At 45.0% G+C, this 25,774-nt stretch overlaps 2 protein-coding genes across 5 annotated transcripts in view; both read right to left on the reverse strand.

Annotated features, from left to right (window-relative positions):
- The window catches only part of LOC131591598 (transcription factor 20-like), a 130,442-nt gene extending 130,022 nt beyond the window's left edge, over positions 1 to 420 (reverse strand). For all 4 annotated transcript variants that reach the window (XM_058862444.1, XM_058862443.1, XM_058862442.1 and 1 more), the window contains exon 1: positions 157 to 420. The gene's annotated coding sequence lies outside the window, so the exon portion shown is untranslated. The remainder of the gene's footprint in view (positions 1 to 156) is intronic.
- A 9,476-nt stretch (positions 421 to 9,896) lies between these two features.
- LOC131591800 (NFAT activation molecule 1-like) lies at positions 9,897 to 25,365 on the reverse strand. Its single transcript, XM_058862864.1, has 6 exons — positions 25,183 to 25,365; positions 22,786 to 23,124; positions 21,593 to 21,702; positions 19,041 to 19,136; positions 14,440 to 14,526; positions 9,897 to 11,828 (listed from the first exon to the last, which is right to left on the reverse strand). Exons 1-6 carry the CDS (start codon positions 25,235 to 25,237, stop codon positions 11,769 to 11,771), a joined length of 747 nt encoding a protein of 248 aa, XP_058718847.1. The 5' UTR covers positions 25,238 to 25,365; the 3' UTR covers positions 9,897 to 11,768.
- Between the last annotated feature and the right edge of the window lie 409 nt (positions 25,366 to 25,774).

A 25,774-nucleotide genomic window follows, 5' to 3' on the forward strand; every position in this document is an offset into this window, starting at 1 on the left:
GCGGGGACTGCCCGGCTGCCCGAGCCCCCGCCCGCCCTTCACACGCGGGAAGGCGGCGGAGGGACCCGAGGGAGGGAGGGTGTGGAAAGCAAATAACACCCCCAGCAAACGCCGCACACACCGGGGTCACACACACACACCCCCGCCGCCGCTTACCTGTGCGGGCCGGCGGCCCTCAGGGTCCCATGGCAGCCCCGTCCCGCCCCGCCCCGCCCCGTCCCGCGGCGGGCACAGGAGCTCCCGAGTCTTTGTTGCGCGGAGGGGAACGGGAACGGGAGCGGGTCCTGTCAGCTCATGTGACGCGGCGGGCTCGGTCTCCGCTGCCCCTCCTTGCTGCTCTCCCCTGCCCGCCCTCCGCCGGCGCTCGGCGCAGGCCCCGCAGCCGGGCGCGGGTCTCAGGCCCGACTGGCGGCTGGCGGAGCGGCGGCGGCGGGGGAGGAGGAGCCGGCAGCGGGGCGGGCTCGGCGGCGGGGCCGGGCTCGGAGGGCTCTGGCAGCGGAGCGCTGCCTGCCTGGAGCGGGAGGCGGCGGGGCCGGGAGGGCCGTCCTGCCCGCCGCGCCAGACCCCCGCTCTGGGAGGGGTAACGCGGAGCGCCGAGCAGGGAGCTTGTTCCCCTCCTGGGGCTGCTGGCGGTGCGCTTGGGGCCCTGATGCACAGGCCCGGGCCTGCCGCAGCAATCAGGAAAGTAAATAAAAACGTAATTATGTGCTTTCTAGTTGGGGCTCGCAATGAAAGAGAGGAAAACCTCTCGTTTTCTCGAGAAGAGATCTGAGAAATAGCAGTAGTGGATCAAATCAGCATCCTGCCTTTGAGAGTTCTGAACAGACAAACCCTAGTAGTCGGCTACAAGAAACAGACCCTGACGCTGCCCCAGAAGATTCCCCCCATGACCATGCCCATGATCCTGTGGTCAGGCCAGGCACTTCCCAATAGCTAGGGTCTTCGTATTTAACAGCTCCCAAAGGGTTTGGATTTTTTTTAATACATTCGGTATTTTTGGTCTTGAACCATTTGAAATTTTTGTGTCTGCTCCAGCATGCAGTAAGCATTCAGCTTTCTTCTTCAGAGAGCATTTAGTAATTTCCTTTTGTTTGCCAAACTCTAAGTAGGGGGCAGAGAGAGATTACCTTCCTGCAGATCTTTAAAACCCCAATATGCCATTTTTCTTCACAATCCAAGAAAGAAAAACAACACCACCAAGCTGGGCCTTGTAGAGGAAACACAGGTGACATTTCTATCAAAAATGCAGACAGCTCAGAAAACCTCAGACTCTTCATCATATACCACTAATTCAATGAGCAGCTTCCCTGCCATCCCAAGATTGCTCTTCCATGGGCATCAGCTTCCTAGACAACACAGCTGACATTAAAAATGCCCCCCCCCCCCCAAGCCAGCACCTATGTGAGAACCTACAGACCATCAAACTTGCCCTATAAAAAAGATGCAATAAGACCAGCAGCCATTCACAACACAACAAAAGGCTGTGAGATTCAGCCAGTCCTGCAGATACTGTTACTCCTGCTCTGAGGGGAACACCGGTGATCTGCTTTATACACAAAGGTCGCTCTTCCATAAAATACATACAGATTTACTACAATAAAGATATGACAGCAAAACCAGCAATTTTGGAAAATAACTTTTCAAGGAATCAAGGTTTATTTAGTGTTTGTCTAATGCTACCAAAATTAACAGGGCCTGGTAAAGTTTCTAACCACATTAGCTTTCTGCCAATCTGTTTTTCTGCTTTTTATTTTAGTCTCTGCTGTAGCATTCTCCCCTGCAACCACGTGCTCCTGCTGATGATAATACTCCATGCTAAAATCCACACATAAAATAATCTCTTAAACTACTGGCTCTCAAAGGGTGTTTTTTTCCCCCATGTCTCACCTCCTAACCTTCAGGCTCTCCCTTTTGCAACTCATTACAGGAAGCAAATCCACAGAGGCAAACATAAAAAATAGAACCAGATACCACCGGAGCATCAAATATGAAGTACGTCAGTACCACTCCACAGACAGCATAATCAATGCCCTTCCTGCCATAGCAAACCTGCTGAAATTCTTTGTTCCTGCATGTACTCGTCCCAAATCTCTACAGTTCATCATTTCATCCAGCACATGAAATACCCTTACAGAAACCATGTGAATGAAACTAAATAATTGCTGTCTTACAAGCACATACAGTCAAAGGACATTAGGAGAGTATTTGTCAGACAGCAACAACATGAACACCTCAATCCTTACCCCAGAGGAAACCAAAACCTTCCCAAAAGCTAAAGCTTGGCATTAAAACTTATAATCCCTTGATACTAAAGCTATGGATTTAAGGGAGATGTTGCCTGCCTGGTCTGTTATGGCCTCCCCGCTGACCTCTCCTTTGTCACCGCACAAACAGCCCTCTTTTGCTAGAGGTCCATGAGAAAACCAGCACCTGTCAGTCACTGCTGTTTACACCCCTTTCCACTTCATAGGTGCTCCTTTTATTTTTTTTCTCAAGTGGTCCAATTGATTAATATAATTAGATTAAGCTAAGAGCAATTGCATCTAACCTGTAGTTAGCTTGAATATTGCTGCTTTCTGTCAGATCTGATAAAAAGACCCTGAGCCCAATAGCTTGTTTGCTTTTTCTAGCTCTATCAGTTGATCTAATACAAGATATTACCTTTCACCACAAACCTTGCTTCCCTAGGATCTTTAGACCATCATGGCTACAATACCATTTTAATGTTTTGCCTTAACCGATTCTTCCATATTCTCTTATCTGTGAAGTAGAATATGATAAAATGTATTCCCTTCTGTATCAGTTCTTACACTGCTTTCATAAACATAATATCCAAGTACCTTCCAAGACTGCATTAGCTGATCTGACTACCATCTGTCATACAAAGGGGTTTGGTTTTCTTTCTTTTTTTTTTCTTTTTTTTTTTTTTTTTAAATGATGCAGAAAGCAAAGTTTTGGTTTCATGATGGTTTCATCCCCTTTCCTCTATTTATGTTGCTCTGTGTTTATACCATAGAAAATGAGGACAATGGCAGTTTATGTGATAGACCTTATTTCCCAAAGAAGCTAATTTCAGAGTGTTGCACCACCCACAGAAACAGTCTCCCGCACAAAGCAACATTTTACTATGTCATTCCCCACCAAAGAAAAGCTAATCCATATTCTTGACATTTGGGACAGAAACTTCCTAAGGAAAGAACAGCATTTTCCTTTTCCAGAAAAAGAGTTTCAACCTGTGATCCTCAGTATGGGACGTTCAAACAGATTGTGGCAGATTATTAACATACAGGCCAGCGCTCTATACAGTTATAAATAGGAAAATCTGGAAACCAAAAAGAGTAACACGCCTTTTAATTGCTGAGGCAGATTATCATAGGACAGCTTGGAAGGGAAATGGCGGAGACAGACTATTTCATGCTTAAAAAATAGAGGGAATTTACTTATGTGTAAGGAATCACACTGCTGTTCCTCAACGAGGAACCCTGAATGATCCCACATGTCTACAAAGGCAGTAGGTACAACATACCAAGCTACTGAATGACAGAAACTGAGGTGAAGAGAGGAATCATCTGTGCTCAGGCACCGAAAGCAGAAATGCCAGAAGACCTCGGGGAGACAGTAGACAGCAGATTTAATATGTTTTTGCAATGTGATATGGCAGCAAAAATCATGCAGTTAATTTAATTTGGGGTTGTAAAGGCAGAGACCTCTTCTCAGAGATACAGGCAATAGTCCCATTTTTTAATATAGTAGTGAGACCGCAGTTCAAAGACATGTTTAGTTCTGGACAACATGGTGCTAGCTAGATGTCAACAACTTGGAGGGAAATAAAAAAAGAGGAACATAAAAAGCTGGAAGGGATTACAGCATGTGTAGGTTGGCCAAATAACAACTGTGAAGAGCATCACGGGAATTGCAGATGAGAACTTCAGGGGCACAGAAGCACCAGGGAGTGAGAAAGACTGTTTAGGGTTGTCTGAGTGAGTATAAATGGTATAAATATAAAGTAAATTAAGTAAAGGAAACATTAACCTACAAGACTGCAAGATAGCATCCCACAGGAGCTACCATCACCTGATTCACACAAGACTACGGAGTAAAGCGCACAAGAAATCAGTAAAGAAACCCTGACTGCAGGAAAGGATTACATGAGGACAATATGCCTTTGGGACCATTTAACTGCTCACTGACTGGGACATCTGCAGAGCAATAGGTCTCAGCCCAGTACATGGAAATCTCCCTCCTCCACACCATTGCTGGAGGCACTTGTAGACCAAAATAACCATATGGGTAACCATGGATGGAGTCTTGTATTCAGAGGGGCTGCAGGGGGGAAGGTCTATTGTCAGAATTTCCCCCTTTTTATCACTATGATTTCCTTGAGATGTCACTGTCTCACCATCTGGAAAAAAAACCAGCAGTGATGTTTTAACATACATTCATTTGGATTACACAGACCTTTGAATAGATGTCTTGGACAGCCCTAACCTCTTCCGAGGTCTGTGACAGATACAGCAGTTAATTAGAATGAAAAAAAAAAAAATCTTTACTATTCCATAATTAGAGGGATGAGACCAAGATAAGATGTAACACAGGAAAGCTTTCACCCATAACACCTTTACATCACATTGTGCCATCATATATTCTACCCTGCCTGTCATACAGAAAAGGACACCTGACAGTATAATATGTTGCTTCAAAGCAAGGGCTGATACACCATGTCACTACTCAGTCCAGATGTGCCACACACTCATTGCTGGGGGGAAATAAAAATAGGGGGGAAAAAAAAGAAAGCCCGAACAATTTTATAAATGTTCTATAGGGAGTCTGAATGTCCTTTATTTTTTTTATTTTTTTTTTTAAATTTGGTCTATATTTTTTTAACACCACCCTTTAGGGAGGCATGTGCTGCAATCATTATCAGTTCATCCATACACAAAGCAACATACAAAGGTATAGTCCCCCTTAAGTGCTGACCTTAAATTGTCTTTCTCTACATAGAAACGTCATGATCTTCATGAAGAAAACCTTTCTGCTTATTTATGTAATTGAAAAACATGGTCTAACACACACAAATATACAGCAAATGCAAGTGTACTAATATTTGACATAATCTTGTAAGGAACTGCTGAAGCATATGCTAAAATTAATTCATCACCCCCCCTAGTTTATCATAAACCTGTGACTGTTTTGTTTGCACTCTGCTTAATGGTCCATCTTTCTCAGGACAACATATGTTACAAATCTCTGTAATTTCATGCTGTTACCTTGCAGACCATACCTAAAGAAAAGGAAAAAAATAAGAAAAATGAAGCATTTTCTTATTTTAAATGTAGCTCTCATCTAAGTGCTCGGACAGGCACTGTCAGCTCTGAAAATTCAAGATTAATCAAGCAATTAAGAATTGATATCTAGTGACTTATTATAACTGGAAATGAGAGATGCTGGATTTATTTTAGCTCTGCAAGAACCCAAAATAGCTAACCTGATTTTTATGGACAGCAAGATTTTAAATATTTGGGGAGAACAGTTAAAATTTCTTCTATTAAAGTGGTTCCTTCAGAACCTCCATCTACCTTCTGCATATTCTTTAGCAAAAGGCCTGTCTGTATAGAGGGCCATGCTGGAAGAGCACCTTATTTCAGATTCACACCCTGCCTTTACCTGAATGAGTCTGAAAGTGTACAGCAATCCTAAGAGCAGGAGCCAAGATGAAGTTTTGCTTTCTCTCCGCCATGTGCCAGCACAGCATTGCACTGCTTGAATAAACAACCCAACTGAGCAGGAATTACATCACTTCAAAACTGTGGTTTCCTTTAGACATTAAAAAGAATGGCAAACATTTCCATTCACATAATTATCAGCATTATCACCTCTCCTCACACCTCCTCCTCCAGCATCTAACTGTTGTTATGGTAGGGACTTCCCTGCCTCCCTTCCTTGGGAGTGGAGAGAGCCTTTGCAACTCAGCTGAAGTCATTTGCTTTCCTCTCCATGAGCTCAGGAACTTCTTCAGCAATCAGAAAGACTTCATGGGATGGATGAACAATAACTCAGCACATTCCCTCTGTAAACATTTATTTGGAGAATTGGGGCATACGTATTTGGACTTTCTATGGTAACTTGGATCTCAGCTTTCCTTATTGCCAAAATGGTGGATGCCTCTGTAAAAGAGAGGAGTAACTTCTGCTGCTTTGCTACCTCCGCTAGGCAGATGCAAGTGTTATTGATACCTGCATGAGAAATCAAAAATGAAAAGTGAAGTGCTCCAGAACCCAGTGCTGGTGACTCAGGAAGACACTTTTTCCCAAAACTATAAGCAGCTCAGCAGCTCTTACTTACCCCGCTACTGGCTTCTTCCTGGACAACCTGATAGAATTAAGAGCACAGAAACCTGAATTCTGTTCCTAACTTCACCTCTGATTCTCTGCATCGGTCTTGGAAAAGTCATTTAAGCTCCTAAGCCTCCATTTTTTCCATGCATGAGACTGAAATGACATACTGAGCCTTGGAAGAACTTCTGAAACCTCTGATTTTAATAGTACGTGTCAGTGCCAAAAGCACCATTATGGGCATTACAGCACTAATTCTCTCACAAGAGAGGGAAGCTCACAGTGCCACAGGTATTTTGGTTACAATTATTACCCCTGGAAGTGCTCAGATATCATTGCACAAAATTGTAGGCAGATGAATCTTTCAGATGGGATAGAAACCAGAGGCCCTGACAGGTTATTAAAAGACATAACGTTTTGAAGAAGCCCATATGTTAGCTTTTTCATGTTCACCCTGTTCCAATTTGGATAATTACATTCTAACTCCTTAAAGCAGGGTGGCTGACCTACCTGGCCCTACCAGCTGTATATTCAAATCTTCATGTGGCCCAGAGCGATACAACACAATGCATGTATTTAAAAAAGCTGAAGAAAAAGAGGAGCTCTAGGAGATGCTCATCAGCTAGTGAGAAAGATTTCCTCCTGGAACCAGAGCCCTCCCCTCCTGCTGAAAGAGTCCTTCCCTCAGAAGCAGCTTCTCCTCCGTGTCACTTCCCACAGGAACCTGTCTGCTATTGTCAGGGCACCATCACACTTTGTCCCCAGGCAGCTGCGTAGTGGCAGCTCTGTGATGCACAGATGCTGTGAACATTGAACACTGAAGATTCACAGCTCGCAACACATTCCAGCAGTTTACAGGCCTAGTTATTAATAGTGAAGGACCTAGTGACATACTAGTTACTAATAGTAATCTGCATTTCTGTTTTATCATTAAGAAAGAAAAACATTTCATCCCTCACAGTAAGTAGAGCCTGGCTTGCCTGAGAATCAAGCAAGAGAAGGCACTGAAGGTTCACTTTCTTCTCTTCTCTTGGAGATCACTGGTGCTCTCTGAGCTGCTCCTTTTTCCTGTACAAACTCTCAACAGTAATTCACTGTGCATTTGAAATCTTGACCACCACAGAATCCCAAACCACAGGAAGAGCAATATCTGAGCCTTCATCAATTTCCTGACATAGTAAAGAAGAGAAGCAGCATATGGTGCAAAGGATTTTTTTTCACCACAGACACACAGTAAATTTTCCCAAACCCAAGATAAGATGCCATTTCCAAATGGTGAAAGAATGTGGTGGCAACTTCAAGCAGCCCCAAACAGCTGGCTAATTTTGCATTTCAGATGCCACTCTGACCCAGTGATGGTGTCAGCAGCCGCTCTCTTGTCCCTCTCATGGGCCAAGACATTGGTATCTGATAAAGCAATTGCTCCAGACATCATGGATGCAAACAAAGAGAGCCTGTCCTGTCCCCATCTCTTCCCAGGTGCTGGTGGCACCTCAGCCATGGTGCAGACCTTTGAGGCGTGTCAGAGTCACCAGCCCCAGGGGTAGAAGACAGTCACAGCCAGGGATGTTCTGCATGGCTGTAGCTGCCCACGTCTGGGGAGTCTGTGGTCTGGGGGTCACCAAGGAAGTTGGTGGGGGCATGTGGGCACGCAGGGGACAGGAGAGAGAGAGAGCAGAGAGGACCTAGGGCACCATCTGGTGGCTTCACTCACTGCCTTCCCTAAATCCTTGTCTCACGGGGTCATAATATTGCATAGCCAAGGGCTGAAAGAACACCAAGTCTTACCAAGAGACAGCCCAGCTGAAACAAGAGACCCCTGCCCTTGGCCCAGACTCGCACATCAGTAGGGCACTGCTGGCTAGGACAGCAGTGCAAACTAGAGCCATAGTAACCATTTTTCTTGGGTGCTGTTCAGTCAAGCGCTTCCCTTGATAAAGAACCAGCTCCAACTGGGTATTTAGAGATAATTCGCAGTAGAGACACCCCTGAGAAGGCTAAAGAAGAAAAGACAGAAGTGATGAAGGAGAACACTTTGGACATGTGTTTCACTGGCGTTATCCACTACTGTAAGGTCTTGTCTGCAGATAAAGGCAAAATATAGTTTGCACTGTTTCATGTGACAAAACTGTACCCATGCAAGAGCTTGTCCTCTGCAGAAAAAGATCAAATCAACAAACCTCTCAAGTGCACCCTGGTTTCTGCCTTATCAAATGACGATTTGCTGTAAAGGATTTATGAAGGAGTCCATTTAAAGGGAATAGATTACTTCAGTGTCACCAACACCCTTTGTAGCAATGTACTCTCAGGACCAAAGGCTCACATCTGGTCAAGAGAGCAAAGGATCCTAGTCCTAACACAGCACCTCCTTTAGAGGAAGGCAGGCAGTGAATTTCCACCATGCCATTGCTTACTTTGATAACAGGTCTTCACTTCCCTGAAATCCTGACAATAGAAAAGGATAATTCAACACTTGGGAACCAAAGGTTATACCACTATAACCAGGGAGCCTTCTCTGTGCATAACAGCACCATGCTGGGGGCAGCAAGTGGAGCTGAGGCCTTTAGAGACACAGTTTTAAAGAGGAATCCATTCTCACCATTCAGTTTAAAGCAAAATGTATAGGGTGAATACAATAAACCAGTCACCGCTTCTCATATTTGTGGAGCTGGTGAAACTGATCCATAATTTCCTTTTTTTTTTGTTTTCCCAGTTGCCCAACACTTAGAAATGAATACATTTCCTCTTGCTAGCAATACTCATTTTTTTGCACCTATTCTCATGGGCCACAGAGCCAGGTAAGACAAAAAGACCAAATGACAACAAAAAGATCAAATGACTGCCTTTTCCCTGAACAAATCTCTGCTACAAAGTAGCTATACCAATATTATATAAATTATATTCCGTAGTCTTTCCTACCTGTGCCTTCAGGCATTTCCTCATAGCACCCTGGAAAACTCCATACCATTTAAAAACATCCCTGCTCTCACAGCCTTCTGCTTTATGCTTTTCTCTCTCACACACACACTGTTGCTGCCACGGCTGCCCATGGTGCATGATGCTAAAGAAGTAATTTTAGATTGTGGCTTCATAGCTTTAAACTTCCTTTTTCTCGTGCAGCAGCCTTTTAGCCTTCCTCACAGGGCCAACTCAAAAGCCATTGAAATCAACACAGTGACCCCCATCCCGATTTTGACAGTTTGGCACACAGCCCAAATCCTCACATTTGCCAGTGTTTCTTAGAATATTTTTACTTTTTCACTTAATTGATCAGAACCTGGTGTGATTCTTCCAGTACTTTAGCACTGACTGTTCTAGAATAGCATTTTCTGTTCCAAATACTCTTCTTTCTCTCATGTTATATTTTAAACAGCTTCAGCTTTTTAATATATAGAATTGTTCAGGCATAAATGTAAGAAACATGCTACTTAAAAAGACAACAGAAACACAAGACAAATCAGCTCACTGCAAAAAGATATCCTTGCCAGGAAATTTCCAGTAGCATCCAGTATTTTTAGCATTTATAAAATTTAAAAAACAAAACACAAAACCTAAGCATCGTTATTTTGAAAGTTTTTACTGTTCATCTAATCCACTGGCATCTGCTGAATATTTTATTGCCATACTGCAACATATTTATAATTCATCTCATCATTTCTTCAAATTTGTTAAGGAAAGGAATTGTTATACCTGTACAATCCTCTGAAAATTCTTCTGTGAACACAAATATTTCCTGGTCATATTAGTAAAATCTAAAACTTTTTACTTCAAAAATATTTATAATTGTTGTGATCACTTAACAAATTTTAAATGGGTCTAATAAGCGATGCTGTTCATTCATTGCCTTTTCTGAAATGAATTCCTCAGCACTGGGAAGAAAAAAAAGCATTTTTCTGTGGTTAAAGAAAGTCCAAATTGCATGTTTGAAATCTTTTCTAATAAAAAGAGCAAAGCAATAAGCGGATTATCTCTTTAAACATAGTATAGGAAGGTTGGAGGCCCCGGAGACATTTTCCATAGCCTCTATCTCTGATACATAGCAACATTATCTTCAGCTAGAGAGGGTCCTATGACCCTGGAGCTCAATTTTAATTTGATCTTCTTCTTTAAAGAGGTTTCTACAATTCCTCTCAAGTTATGCTGCATATTCTTATTTTGGGTAGGTTTTGTTTGGTTGTTATTTCATTGTTGTTTTTAATATGAGATAAAACAGCCTCAGCTTTTTGATCTACTGGTTTGATCATGTTATACAGATATTTAATGTAACTTCTTCCCTATCAGAACCAGAATATGCATCAGCACAAATGGTAGGCAAGTTCCAGATGACAGGGGAGAAAGAATTTGGATAGCAAATTCACTTCTAAGGCCTCCTTCCTCCAGTCATTCTAAGTTTCAGAACTGCTGTCCCTAGCCAATAACGTATAATGGGGGAGTAAAGGAGCTTTACACTCTTTACAGCAGCCAGCTGAAACAAAGGCAAACCTATTGGACTTGCTGGGGTGAAGGTACCATGCCTGCTCCCACAAAATCCCCAGTGATAACAATGCCCATTGCCAAGATGAAAAGGAAACTGGGGAGCTCCCCTTGGATTTCTGCAGGCTGGAACCTGGCCCCAGACCCGCATGGTTTATGCAGCTCCAGCAAAGGAGTTTCCTCACATTCCCACCTCCTTGCTCCTCTCTCTTGCGGAATGGGCACTGTCACTGACATGTGTTGTTAGGAAGGGGTATTTTCTCTGTGTTCATTTTCTCCGCCTTTATCTCCGTCAGTGCATCCAGTCCTCACTGTGTACTGCTGATATTGCTGAAGGGGAAGCATTTTCTTGGAGGCACTGATTTGAGTCGCCTCAGTAAGGTCGCAGCAGGCATCTGTGACTACTTGATGGGATTAGCAGATTACGAGAAATCGTGTTTGCTGTGGGGTTCCTGAGAAAGGGAAAATGGGCAGGTGGATGCTTGGATCTGGTTAAACTATGCATGAAGTCCTGATGGCCATTTCGGCAAAGCCACAAGCACAGGATCAGACGGGCGGATGCAGGTCAGGATCGGAACATCAAGCCAGCAAGCAGGGAAGTCTCTGGATTGTCCTACCACTTGCAGAGGATTTCAGAAGGGGTAGGTGAGAGAAACCTTCACAGATTGCCCATTCCCAAGATAAGTGCTTGACAAAAGCAGCTTTTCTTTTGCATCAAACAGTTTTGCTGCAAAATAGCTTTCCTGCATCAATGCAGGCTGAGCCTCGAGGGATTTTTACAGACACATTCTGTTGTTAATGAAGGGCAGTTTAGAAGGGGCCAGGGGTTCACAGTTCCCTCGTGGTTGTGCTCTGAAGTCACTGTGGATCTCTGCATGTATCTGCATCTCATCTGGGATGTAAGAAAGTAGCTCTGCCATACAGAAAGATGTCTTGTCCACATAGGGTCAGGTATCTTCCCTGTTAGATATTCTCATACAATGTATCAGAGGATTCTTCTAGAGTTTCTTGCTTCTTAGGTGTCTGCAGAATGATGAAGTGGAGAAAAAAGAAATGGAGGAAAATTATTCAAAAGATGATGAATTAATTCTTAATAAGCAGACACTGACGTTTGTTCTGTTAGATATGGCTGTAAGTGATCTGCTGAAGCAGAAGCCACTACAGTGAGAAATGCTGCTCCACCAGAGACGAACGTGACTAATCCAGCCCAAGGGATAAAGATGCCTCCTTTACTAGTCACTCTTCCCCAAAAAAACTGTCAGACAGGGGGGGGAGGGAAAATTGGACTTGGTAAAAAAATAAATCACTTTGGATTCTGTGAAGGAGGAATTCCCTGACCTCCTCAATCCTGTTTCTTCAACAGTTGAGTCTATTCCTCACGACCGTTCCTTGTGTAGACAAGGCGCTGACAGACTGATATTTTAAGTGCTGTGTGGCACAGGCCTGCTGTAAGCAAGGTTACACAGCAAGTAGCTAAAATGCCACCGGCTGAACTAAGCCCTACCTACACCAGCATTTTCTCTGCTGCCACCAGCAAAGGGAAACACTACAAAAGTGCTGAGTGGAGGCACCTCCAAAGCGTGCAGGATTAACCCCTTGCTATCCAAACTGGCCGACAGTCCATAGTGACAGCTTGCAAATGCTCTTTTCAGAGGCTTTCTAGCCTGCTTTCCTTTACAGCTCCCCCTCAATTGTGCAGCATCCCACAGCAAGGGTTGAGCTGGACCCTCTGAAGCAGTCAGCAGTTCAGCAATCCCAGCTCCCACTCACAGGCTAAACCTACTGAACCACAAGTCTCACTCTTAGGGAGAACATTCTCTTATACTCTGGCAAAGACAGCTGGAGGACAAGTGTCTCAAGTGGTCACAGCCCAGGATGACTGAGAGAAGCTGATCAACGTGCTTGCAACCATAGTGGATAGTGCAAACTCTCCAGTGCTGAGCTCATGGGACCCTGCCACTCACACTTTCCTTCCTCCAGACCAGCACAAGAACTGAGGACACTTGGAGCTGTCTGCTCTCAGTGTGAGAGTTCATCCCCTCTCTGCTTTCTTCTCCTTTCTTTCTCCCATCTCTGCTTTGACCTTTAGCCTACCCTGGCTGAGACTGCCAGCACCAGACCCACTTACACACAGATGCTCCTCTGCTGTTGCTTTGTTGCTGCACTGTTTTACAGACTCTTTGCCTGTCCAAACAGCAGTTGAATGGTGTGGGCCACACACAAACAACTCAGCACAGCCCAGACAGCTCCCTGGTAGAGAAAAACTCCACACATACTTCATCTTACCATCCAGACAGAATCATTTCAAAGGGGACAGCTGGTAAAGGTATACAGAGAATAAATAGAATCAGAAAGAGGGACCCTGTCCAAGTAGTTCAAAATGCAGCAAAACACAAATGCAGGGATGCTGTCTTTTCCAGTGTGTCCTGGGGTGACATCGTATAAGACAAGCCTATATAGAACAACCCATTCTTCCCCTCAACCAGGAACCTGCCACTGCTTTTACTAACTCCGTGGTGGTGTCACAGCAGTAACTGCAGGAGGCCAGGGGCCATGGGCCCAGACCACATGACAAGTAGCTCTGACACAAAGGGGGCTGCTTGATTTTAGACCACCTTTTCCTAAAAGGTGGGAGTTGTGAAAATGTCTCAGACACTGGAAAATACTGTCCCTTATGAAAGAAAGGGCTAGTGCAACCAGGGAAACTCTCCCCATAGAGCATTAATGGGAGAAAGCAGCAGATGTTTTCAAGGAACATTTTCCAACACTGGAAGAGGATATATTTCTTAAGTAGATAAGAGGTCTAGAGAAGAAAAGAAAAATTAGGTTCTGAGGACAGGAAGGAAATGTTCCCTGGGGTGCCTGATGCAAGTTTTGTCCATATGAAACAGCTGGTACCTGCCAAAGGCAAAATAGAAGTCTGTGTGGGCCTCTGATCTGCTTCATGGGACCTCCACAACTAATTAATATCTGCATAATCCTAGTTGCCTCTATTTTCACTATGAGTGAATTTAGTTCCTTGACTCTCACTCAATAATTCTCAGCCCAACAAGAAGGTCCAAGTCCAAAACATACCCACACTGCCTTTTCCTGGGCTCCAGAGCTGACAGCAGACATTGTATAAGCCCAGACTCTGCTCAAACCATCTTAGCTTCTGCTACCATGAAATGGCTCTCAGGTGCTTAATGCTGGTGAGGGGAAAGTTGTGTTCAGGGTCTGCTGCTGGTGCAGAGATTTCTTCAGCCCAGAGGATGTCTCAGCTGCCTAAATAATCTGGAAAGGGTAATAACAGGACCAGCACCTGCCCAGCTCTTCATGAATGCCTGTCTTGTTCAGAGGGAGCGGTGATGCCAAACCCCTCAGTGCCTTTCAGCATACATCATACAGCAAAGCATCTGCACACAGCTGTGAGTGCCAGAACTGGTAGAGCTGCAGGAGCCAGGGTTCTGCTGAAGAGAAAAGATAGGCTACATGTGCAGTCCAGCTGGTGAGTGCGTGCCACATCCCGTTTTCCCCCTTTGGTGGGACTGGAGACACATTTGCTCCCTGCTAGGTCATGAGATTGTGTGGGGTTTCTTTCCCCAGATGCCCAGGGCATATGGGAACTCTCCAAGAACACGGCCCTGGCCCTTACCTTCCCTGGAGGATTCTTTCTGTGTGATGGGCTGTTTGTCTTGTTCTCGAGGCTAGAATAGACATCAACTTGCTGCACATCCAGGCTCTGCACAAAGAAGAGAGAAGAAAGTAGGGGTCAAATAAAATACTTAGGTTTAAGATAACTAATTACCCACTGGGTTGTTCCCCATCTCATGCCTGACATTTTTTAGGAAACCCTGCCATCTTCAAAATTTTTAAGTTCCTGACCTTAATTTGGCAAACAGAAAATCCTTTTCCCCTGAAATCCCCACCATGCAGCTGCATCATCTTCTTTTTTTCAGGCTTACAGAGACAGGCTTTGATGTTACCTACCCTGTGCAAGGCAGTGGAGAAGAATGCCAATGCCCCTGCCTCCCTTTGCTCCAAAATTGTCCCAGAATGCAAAGTGGTGCACCAGGGGGGAGCACAGGTAAGAGGCAATGCTCTGCCTCACCCAAGACTGTTTGGGTGCCTGACAACCACAAGCTCTTGCTCATGATTATTCTGGGGACACAAAGGTGAGAAAATGGGAGAGGCTGGGAGTCCTGAAGCACAGAGGCTGTCAAAAATGAATACTATTTCTGTTTATTGTTTGTTTGGTTTGGTTTTTTTCCAAGCCAGAACTCTCCTTTCTTCTTTGAGTGAGCAAAGAATAATAAAAAAATTCATATGCTCCCAGGCCCTCAAACATTACCATGGTCCCACTCAGCTACACAGAGAAACACACACACGCCCTGCATGCATATGCACCCGTTGTCCCCCAGGTAATCGTGTCACAGGAGATGCATGTCAGTTTGAGTGATATTCCAGATCTGCCTGAAGGATCAAACATAACAATCATGAGGACTTTTCCATGTGTGTTTCAAGGATGACAGCAGGTTGCCAAGGTGGCTGTTTCTCTGGCAACAGGAAGATGGGAGGAGCTCCGGCTGCAAGAGGGGCAGATGGTATTAGTGGAGAGAGCAAGGCGCCCTGTAATGCAGTGAGAAGGATGAGCAAAACATGGAGGCTTCATTGGGGGCTGCCAGTCACTTGAACCTTCATAATTTCATGTGAAGTTGCAAACACCCAGCACCTCTAAGGATCATGGCCAGCAGGACAGTGCTTTGAACAGGACCAGAGGATAGAGAAGCAGCACTGGGGAGTGGGCCTTGGAATAAACAGGCACTTAGATATGAATTGGCCACAGTGAATGGGGCACCACATGGCTCTCACATTCCCACTGCTACTCTGGAAACAGCCAAATTATTTCACCTGTATGCTTTCTGTTCCCAAAAACTTTTGTCTACTGAAACATCCCCACCACTCGCGTGTGCACACAGAAAATTCTATTTCTCCACACTTATTTTCAATTCTCTTTGTGAGACCCCGACTTGTGTGCTGAGCTTCCAGAAGCCTGGCTCCATGACCCCTTGGCAGCCTCTTTCTCTACTCCAGTCTGAAGCCACTTGTTAGTAAGGTGTTTAACCTACAGAAAAGATTCCCTTTCCTCCACACGCCTTCTTCCTACTGAGGATGTTAACAATGCTGGTCCTTTTCCAGTCAGTTGGAGAGCTGGTGTCTCCAATCACCATTTGCAAGTTAATTACTTTTACTTGGTCACTGATCACCTGCTACTGTCACAGTGGAGGCACACAGGCCACTCTCCTCCCTGCTGACAGATGCCTTCCTATCCCTGAGCAGCCTTCTGTCTTCCTCACACCGGGAAAAGCTCCCGTGCTCTGAAACCTGACTGCACCTGCACAGCAGGAGTTCTGTTTGCTGCTCAAAAAAAGCTTGTTTGAAGTGTAAAGCAGATGAAGCAAGTCCCTCAGATTGTTATTTCCAAGCTGCTCATTAACTAAGCAGCTAAGCTGGAAGTCAGAGGATATACAGGTTTGGTTCCGGGCAGGGAAGTGAGGTAGAGCTACTCTATGGCTGCAGGAGGACAGAGAGGTCAAGGAAGGCAGTACAGAGAGAACAAAGTGGATTCCCAGCTGCCCCCTTATTACCAGGCTTTTTGCTATGTTGCATGCTTTTCACTGCATACAGACGCCCTTAGGGACAACAAAGTAAATAATGGCACCTGGAAGAACCACTGGGGAAGGTATTTGCTCCCAGGAATGTTCAGCAGGACAGCTTTGCAGAAGGTGTGTTAGGACCCTTCCCACACCAGGGATGAGCCTTGACACCATGTAAGATAAAACAGAGCATTTAATGTTACCAGCCAGTAACAGCATCTGTTACTTTGATGTCCAGTGCTGACTCCTCTTGCTTCTGCTCCCAGCTTCAGACCTGCAAGGACACTGTGCTTTCCTGGCCTCAGTTTTCTCCAGACTCCAACCTCTTGCTTCCCACACAGATAGCGTAGCTGGCATGTGCTGGCCTCTTGTCCTGTCCCTGAACTCTGACCTCCTTCTTTATCTCATTACTGGGAGTTACTTCTCACTTGTCTTTCCTTTTTTTCCTTGCCTTAGATTACCCCAATGCTGATCACAGATTTTTTCCCTCTCCATGAATTAAGCACTGAGTTCAACACCCACTAATAGAATTTCACAACTCACCTAGTTTCAAACACAGTTTGCAGGGCTGAGTTTACACCCTGCAGAGCCCCAACAAAATTTAGCTGTGGGGCACCATAGTTATCATTCAAAGGAAATCAGGTTTGTCAACTTTCTATTCCCTTTATCTCTCCTGAGGGCCCATCCAATGCAAGTTTCCATCCCAGGGCTCTCACCCTCTCTCCTCCCCTGCCCATTATGCTTTGCAGGGCTGTGCTCACTGCCCTCCACATCACAGCGCTGCTCTCAGCCTGTGTCTGGAGTGGGAGTTGCTGCTTTGAGCCCCCACTGCAGCAGTTGCTCCACAACAGAGCAAACTCCTGTGGGCAGACTCGTACCCCCAGCATGCAGGAGATGGTCCCAGGCTGCTTGCAGCCCTGGCAAAGAGGGCCAAGCCACCTGCCCTGCACACCGGACTGGCCAGGAGCCCTGCACAGCTGGTGTGTGGTTAACAGGCGGCACAGAAAGGCTGCCTGGGCCGGGTCCATAGGGCTCGTGCAAGCACAGGGGCCCAGCCAGCTCCTGGGATTGCCTGTGCCTAAGGCTGGCTCTGCTGGCTTGCTATATTAGCCTTAGTGGAGCCTGAACAGAATAACATGATGAAACATGTAATTAAGATGGAGCTAAGGATGCATGACGAGGCCGACTGAGCGAGAAATGGATTTGATTTTTTTTTGTCTCCTTGCAGAAATCATCCACTTCAGCAGGAAACTACCCGTTTGGATTTTTATAAGCCTGAATTAAAAAGAAATTACTTGATACAAATAAAAATGTTTATAACCTGCAACCTCCTTTACCCAAAGCATTGCCTTTTTCCCAGAATAAACATATCACATACATATAATACATAGTGCTCTCTTTGAAACTGCTACTCCAAAAATTAAAGTGCTACAAAATGGTGCCCCCCACCCACCCACAGAGTGAGAATGAGAAGGGGTATCTTCATCCTCTTGTAGGTATCTGCCCCCAGTCAGGTCTCCTGCCTCCCTGGCACAGCTTTGCTCCTCTCTGTAGTACATTCTCCAGAGCTTTGCTTTGTTTAGTTTAAATGATTAATGCAGCAGAGCTCACAGGGTTTCCTCAGAGTCTTTTCCAGCCCTTATAGACCTCACAGACAGAAAGGTTTCCTAATATTCATGCAACATCCTTCTCTACTCACTTTCATTTTATTCCTCCTCGTTGGTCCCACAGATCACAAGAAAAAAACAAAAACAAACCCTTCCCTTCTTAGTGGAGCAGCCATCCCACGGGAGTAAAAGGAGAAAAAGGAATCCATTTAAAATGGAGCTGGACAGGTTGTAAATGGGATTAGGAGCCATAGTTACTTGAGGTAGCTGAGGTCTAGGCCTAACATTTCAGGGGAGCCACTTCAATCCTACTACCTATGACACTGTGGCTATTGGGCTCAAGGGGTGGGAGCAGTTAACATTCCTAAGTCTGGGAAATGGAAAAGGAGATCCTATACAATGAAAAGGGAAATGCTTAAAAAAGAAACTCCCTTTACTTTCTCCTTGCCCATTTCCCCCTGCCTAGCTAGTGTGCCTGCTCAGGACTGCTGCAGTCTGTGACACTGGCACCAGTGAAGGTGCCACAGCAGAAACAGCTGGGGGTTGTTCAGGGGATCACGTCTCTGCCCCTTTCCTGAACCGTCATTCTCCAGCTGGGAAGGGATGTCCTTGTGACATTCTGCAGTACAAAGTGGGGCTGAGAGTCCCTCTTCCTTCCCAACTTTTGTAAACCCTTCTACCTCTTCCACCAAGAACCCTCCTTAGCCCCACACTTGCTGCTCTGTGCTGCTGGCAGAGGGAAAGGTGCTGCTCAGCAGGGCATGGGGTCAAGGCTTGTGCACTGGGGAGGCCATGACTGGGACCAGGATGAGATGGAGACATACCCAGTCCTGAGAGAAGCTAAGCAGGGCAAGGTCACCAAGACCTTGGCTGGTATGAAGGTATTGCTTATGTTCACATCATGATACTGGCATTGTCCGTACCATGGCAGGGAAAGGAAGGGTTGTACCATGATGTGGACAGAAGAGATGAAGGGTGATTCTGGTACTCACGTCATAGACAGGAGGTGGTGGTGGTGGTGGGCTGGCTGAAGGGAGCTGTGTTTCCACCTTCAGGATATTTGGCTGGCTCCTTCTAGGGCACAACACCTGCTCAGGACAAGACACCAAATGACACATTTGGAGAATGTCCTCAAAGCTAAAATGAACACCAATCTCATATCAAAACCAGCTGTTTGCACACCTCCTGAATGCTTCCACAAGAAAGAGTCTGCACAACATGTGCTGGTTACTTTCATCATTGCATGGTTAAGTGTAGAATCCAGTGACTTACACTGGAGCAGTGGAAAGGAGGACTGGCCTCTGTGTGTACGTATAAAGCACTTTCACCACTGAAACCTTGCTGGCTGAAAGGTGTAAGTATTGAGCAGCACAAAACAATGCTATAGAACAGGGAGTAAAGCAGGGCACTGGTCATAGTGGAGAGAGGAATTTCAGAGAGGCAAAATGCAATTTTATCAGTATTTGGCAGGGAAGCTTTTCCTAATACACAGAGTCTACAGAAGAGCACCAGGCTATCGTCAATGGTGACATATAGTCAGTGATACATTAATGCACAAGTCCAGCATGGAGTTGAAGGAAGAGGGCCCTTCATGTGAAATGTTTCTTGCATCAGATGAGTTCTCCTTGAACACATTCCATTGACACACAGAGAAAGGGTTAGCCCTGCTCAGCAAGAGAAGAGGCAGAAAAAGCAGAAGGCTTTGCTAAGTATCTCTGTTCTAATTCAGAAAGAAGTGGGATGATTATATTCACATCACATGAAAACGACAAACTGCTTTCCAGTCCATTAGTAACTAAGGAGGATGCTAAATAGCTTCTCTTAAAGATAAACATTTTTAAACCAGCAGGTCTGAGCAAGCTGTGGTGAGAAATATGGGTTGTGTTCTGCAGGAGGGCAAATGTAATGACTGCACAATCTCTTCAGACCCCAAGGAGAGGCCATAAGTCTGAGATTTGCTGGCCCACCTCAAAACCCAGAGATGCCTATTGGTGAGTTGTGACAGTGCCTCCCCTCCTCATCCCCACAGAGACACTGTCTAGGCAAACAGAGATGGGGGCCTGTCTCCAGCCAACTCCCTTTGCCTCTTACACTCCTTCCCCCACGTCAGACTGCCTGCAAGGTAAATCTCACGAGATTAGCTGGGCTGCCAACTGCTGCCATTCTGTTTTCAACCTCACGATCTCTGACTGTGTGTGCTGAAGCCTGATGCTCCTTGGAGTTGAAGGACTGTACACGCAGCACAGCCTCCACACAAAAAAGCATGCAGAAAGTCTGCTGTTGTGGTAGCAGAGAGCAGCTTCAAGGAGTTATGGGGTGTACTCTGCCTAGAAAACAACAATGCCAAATTCCATTCTGAAAGAGGTAAGGGTATTTTTAAGCCAGCCTTGAGATCTCTGGCAGAATGCAAATTATGCTGTTGGAACACCTGAGGCAGCAGTAATAGAAGCAATAGGTTTTCCCCAAACAACAGGGATTGCAATATTACGAATCCAGAGGTTTTTCCACAGGGTCCGTCTCATCCAGATCTTCCAGCTCTGCTTTTGGCTTTTCTTCTCCCACTCTCCAAATCCTTTCTCCCCCACTCCTGGTACCCCTTGGCTCTCAGCATCCCAGATTCCAATTCCTTATCCAGCTGGTCCCAACCTGGGACACTAGTTTGCTCACCCAAGGGGCTCCAGTCTTAAGATCCTTCTAGAGCTTCCTCACTCCAGATTCCAGTCCCAGTTTCCACCCTGAGGCTCATTCTTCCAGCCTCATTGAATCACTGCTGATGGAAAGCGTCCCTGGAGATTGTACAATCCGATCCTTGTCTCTCTATCATTTCTTTTTTTCCCCCCAGTTATTTGTAATTTTCACACAGGCTTCCTATGGGGATCCTTGTCCCGACCTTCCCCTCTCACTCTGTCTCCTAATGCTTCCTCTGCCAAACAGATGCCCAAGGCTTTGGTCCCCATCCCCATTACAGTGCAGAGTTTTTCTTCTATGGTGCCCAAGCTCAGGAATGCAGCTGCAGTCTCCTTGAAACAGTTACCTCCATCTTGAAAGAGAATTAGAAATAGGGAAAGTCCTGCCATCAGGATTGTAACAGATTTGCTCAGATGCACAGGACATTACTTGTCTAACTGGCCCCTTCACAGGGGTTTTAGACAACTGAACTGGTAAATTGACAAAAGCCATGACTGAGTATGCACAAACTGCAATTTTCCAAAATCCTATCACAAGGCTACATCTTCTTGGATATTCTCAGGACCAGCACACTGCTAGTGTGACTTCTTGCCCTGTGTCAAATCCTTGCTCTAAAGCAGAGCATGCTGTAGTCAAAATGATTGCCAGAATTTCTTTAATGGGCAAATCACTTACTCATTTTGTCTTTCCTGTAATCTTTTCTTCTCAGAAAAAGTGAACTTCAGAAAATAAACTGGATCAGACACCCAGCATGGAAAATTTCAGCATGGGGACTTCCAATTCATCGAAGCTAGAAACAAATGGAATTAATTCCTATTATGGGTCAGGCATTGCTTTTTATTCAATTATTACTTGCCTTTCTTTTCCACAGAAGCAGAGCTGTTGCAGTGATGCTCAATACAGCAAGAAGAACAGTAAGGGTAATGAGGATTTCCCACCCATAAGAGGTATTTATGTATCCTGTATCTGTAAGAAAGAATGCAAAAGGTTCACAGTGTGAGTGGAAGTTATAACCCTGCTGTATTTTTAACCCTAGAGAGACCCTTGAGAAAACTAAAATACAGGAGTGCAGAATATGGTGGCAGAAATGCACACACCCTTCAAAACATACTCTGAACAGAGCAAGGGTGCAGCTGCAGAAATCACACAGAAGATGCAGGGTACAAGCTGCTCCACTTCACAGAGGGAGGTGACATAATTATGAAAGACAAGAAATTTGGTAGATAGAGGCTTTTGTGGCAAAGGTCTTTTGTGATAGAAGCAGAAAGACAGATGGTAGAATGCACACAGGCCACATGAACTGGGAGGATGAGTACTGTAGGCATAACTCTGACCAGTATAGCAAAGCTACTTCATCACAGCTCTTTGCATATACATTAACAAGTTCTTCAGACCCATTGATATTGGATATCAATATTACTGATAATATTGATTATCAGTAATACATATCCAACCAGTCAGCAGCATGCACATCCTTATCACATTTCTTTAACATTCCTCTTATGTTGCATCAAGCTTTCCACTGCTTTCCAGAGTGCTCATTAACAGACCAACCAATTCCTTGTACCAAATGGAAAAGAGGGAGACATGTCAGTAAGGCCATAACCTGTTAATGAGTCCCTAAAACGGAGCATGCTGAACCTGTACAGGTGATTACAGCAGGCATCCTGATGACTGACCTTATCAGCTGCCTCTGTCACACTGCTGAAGGACAAACCACACTGTCTCCTGAACATTGACACCTAAAAGCACCATCTGACCTAGTTCCCAGACTCCCTGGACAGATTTTGACTCCCAGGAAGCTGTGGCAGGGCAGATATAAATTACTGCCCCTTCATGTCCCCATCTCTGCATTGGGAACAGCAGCACAGGTCACCTGTGCCAAGTGCATTCAACCCTGATGGCAGTTAGTATTGGGCATTAAGCATTATTCATACCTGACTTCATAGCCTGTGTGGATAGACAAAAAGAAGAGCAAAGATCAGGTTTTCATAGCCAGGTCCAACTGATTTTTAACCTCCTGCCCTTCCTTTCTGGTTGGTCACTTACCTCTAACAAGGACGAACACTCCCTTTCCCATTTTTTGGATATCATTCCATTTGACCTTGCAGTAGTACGTGCCAGTAGAAGAGGTGTTTTCAAGTGGCATGATTCTGTAGTCATAAGATAAGGCAGCAGTCTTATTCTCTTCTCCAGAAGGAATGGCTACGTTTTCCAGCCTAGTATAGATAGATGTCTTCTGATCCAGTGAATTAATCCAGTAATAGCAGATTGAAAATTTGGTGTATTTTGGCATGTAAGGGAAGATGACTTTGCAGGGGATGGATGTTCCTTCCTTGAGCAGGGCAACCTGGATTGGAGGTTTCTGCTGTACATCAACATTTCCCCCTGTAAGGGTAATAATTGTTAGTAGTCACCTAACCTCACTTTCAGTGAGGAGAGGATGTCTGCCCCAAAGACAGGATCACTATGAAAATAACCATACACCAGGAAGCATGCCTGTAGCATGCAGTGTTGGCCCTTGTCAGAAGCTGAGTGATTCAGAGCACGTGCTCTGTGCGATCTGCCACATCTCTTGGGTAATTGCTGTCTGATCCATGATAGCCTGCTGCATTCACAGGCTTCCCCTTTTCTCTTGTGAGCTCCTCCATACAACGCCATCACGCAGAAAGACAGGAAATGAAGCAGGAAGTGAACTGATTTTGCAGTGGTGTATGAATGTATTTACAGTAGGTGAATAGAAAACGATTTTCTAAGATAAATTCTAGCTGGACATCTCCTGAAACTCCCAAGCTATAAACCTCGCTTGGGAATCTATGTGTGGCTGTGTGATGGCTCTGTGGTAGTGAAGGCAGGTGTTATCAGTGAGACTGTATATTTCTGAAAAGCAAGTGAGGAAGGAAGTTGCATATTCTGTAAAGGGGCCAGCACCAGGGCCACCAGAAATAAGCCACAGCTTAATCACTCCAAACCTTTGCTGCTCTAAAACAGGAGCAAAGCACAAGCCTCAATGTTAGCCATAGGAGATACCTACATATGACTGCAGATCTTAACTATTTATACATGACAGTATCTTAGGCAGAGATGAGAGCATGCCCTTCATGCGCTTCGTCCCAATACATATAAGGCAGTTTAAAGTGATCTATCACTATAACTCAGTAGACAATGATGTCAGAAGTTAAGAGAGGACAAATAAGATGGACAAATAACCACACCACAGTTTTCCCTGTTTAGTTTAAGAAAAAGGAAGAAAAACCTAAGAGTGAGCCACAGGCTAAATAAGGAGACTGGGGTACAGGACTCCTTTGGTTCCCAGGCAAATCTGGGTTCAATATCAGGCAGTCTCTGGATCTGTTTGTTTGTCAGCTGATATGACACCACATATAAAGCAACTTAAGAGGAGGCTCTTTGAGAAGGGGAGCTGGAAACTTACAAGTCTTCTCACAAAATGAAGGATTCTTTTTAAAGACATGTGAAAAGAGAAGAGGGAAAAAGGGTAGAGAGAGAAAGTAGGGGATGGACAGGCTTTTCCATTTATGCTTTAGATGGGATTTCCTGGAGTTCTGCATCTATGAACAGGCTCATAACAAGGTATTAAAGCTGTCCCAGAGCACAGTCAGGCTTGCTTCTCTGTCACCACAGGCTAACGCTGCATCACAACAGCAGCATCACATTGGCACAGTGGGAGCTGGCATTGGAAAAGGCAACTCAGACTTAGCACTGCGGAATGCTGAGCACTGAGGATTTGTGGTGGGGGACAACAATGGAGAGAGGGCACAGTTACTGCCAAGGAAAAGGACTGTTGGGAAGTACCATATGTTAAGGAAAATTCTCTACAGATCACATATCCAGGGACAACAGCCTGACAGTAAGGATGAGCTTAGGTTACAACACCAAAGAAAGGGTCTTGGCTGTAAAAGCAACTGAGATACAGTACAGTCCTCAGGGACATGCTCAGTCCTGTGTACGCTAGTTACAATATTATTGGAAACGTGGTAACAAAATCCTGCAGACACTGTGGGAGTGATAACCCAAGTGGTTTATTCTGGGCCATATTTTTCAAAATAATTCATCATCCTTCTCCTCATCTCTACACAGCAGAAGACACATGAATATAGTTTCTATGTAAGACACAGCTAAGCACTACTGTAACAAAAGAGAGGAGAGATCCATCTTGTATTATCCCAGAAGACACGAGGTTGAAAACAACATACCTAGGAAAAAGCCAAGCCATTTTATTTAGGTTATCTAACCCTTCTCCCATGTTCCCCCTTTCTTAAGGATTCACACTCTCAGCTTTGAAATGCTTAAAAGACAGAAATAGCAGCAGCGTGCAAATTCCTAGAGGGGATCTCTGGAAATTAGCAAAAGATAGCAGCTGGAAATGCTCTAGTATGAAAAACATGAGAGTAAACAAAAGGAATTAAAAACAAAATATTTGTTTACCTCCACATTGAAGCAACCAAACAAACAGGAAGATGATTTTTAGATTAGGGATCATGACGGGGGGGTCAAAGGCTGTAAGAACACAACCAGACACAAAGATCCAAAAGGCAAAGGAGATGGGGGTTTGTCAGGTATTTTCACGCCAGGGCAGCTGGCTGATCCCCTCCTGTTTGCAAAGGGACAGGCGGGATGTACACACACTGCATTTGGCAAGCAGTTCCTGGCAGATGCAAGTTCTTCTGCTTTTTGGTCAGACTCCTCCCCACACCAGGGTTTGTACGTTCTCCGTACTACAGCGATGGTGTTAGACCTACCAGCGAGTGTCCAAACGCTAGACCGCAAGCAGTTTAACACGCAGACCTTTGCTCCCTGATGACTGTAAAATATCTCATGCATTTAAAACAAACTTTGTCACCTTCCACACTGACATGAAAACTCAAGTGATGGATCACCTGTTTTGCCTCCAACACAGAAAACCAGTACACACATGAGTAGTCAGTGCAGAGCAATGGCTCTACTGTACCCCTGACTCCACAAAATGGCCCTCCACAGCCAACTTCTCACTAGGCCCTTTCTGAGGAAGGCACTCACA

The sequence above is a fragment of the Poecile atricapillus genome, chromosome W, assembly GCF_030490865.1.
Source record: "Poecile atricapillus isolate bPoeAtr1 chromosome W, bPoeAtr1.hap1, whole genome shotgun sequence".
Lineage (NCBI taxonomy): Eukaryota > Metazoa > Chordata > Aves > Passeriformes > Paridae > Poecile > Poecile atricapillus.

Excerpts from the sequence above, each read along its gene's own strand:
- LOC131591800 (XM_058862864.1), bottom strand. The coding sequence starts at position 25,237 with ATGATCCCTAATCTAAAAATCATCTTCCTGTTTGTTTGGTTGCTTCAA. Across the intron at positions 21,703-22,785 it reads AGTGTTCGTCCTTGTTAGAG|ATACAGGATACATAAATACC; the intron begins GTAAGTGACCAA and ends TCTTTCTTACAG. Across the intron at positions 11,829-14,439 it reads GAAAGAATCCTCCAGGGAAG|ACACCTAAGAAGCAAGAAAC; the intron begins GTAAGGGCCAGG and ends ATCATTCTGCAG.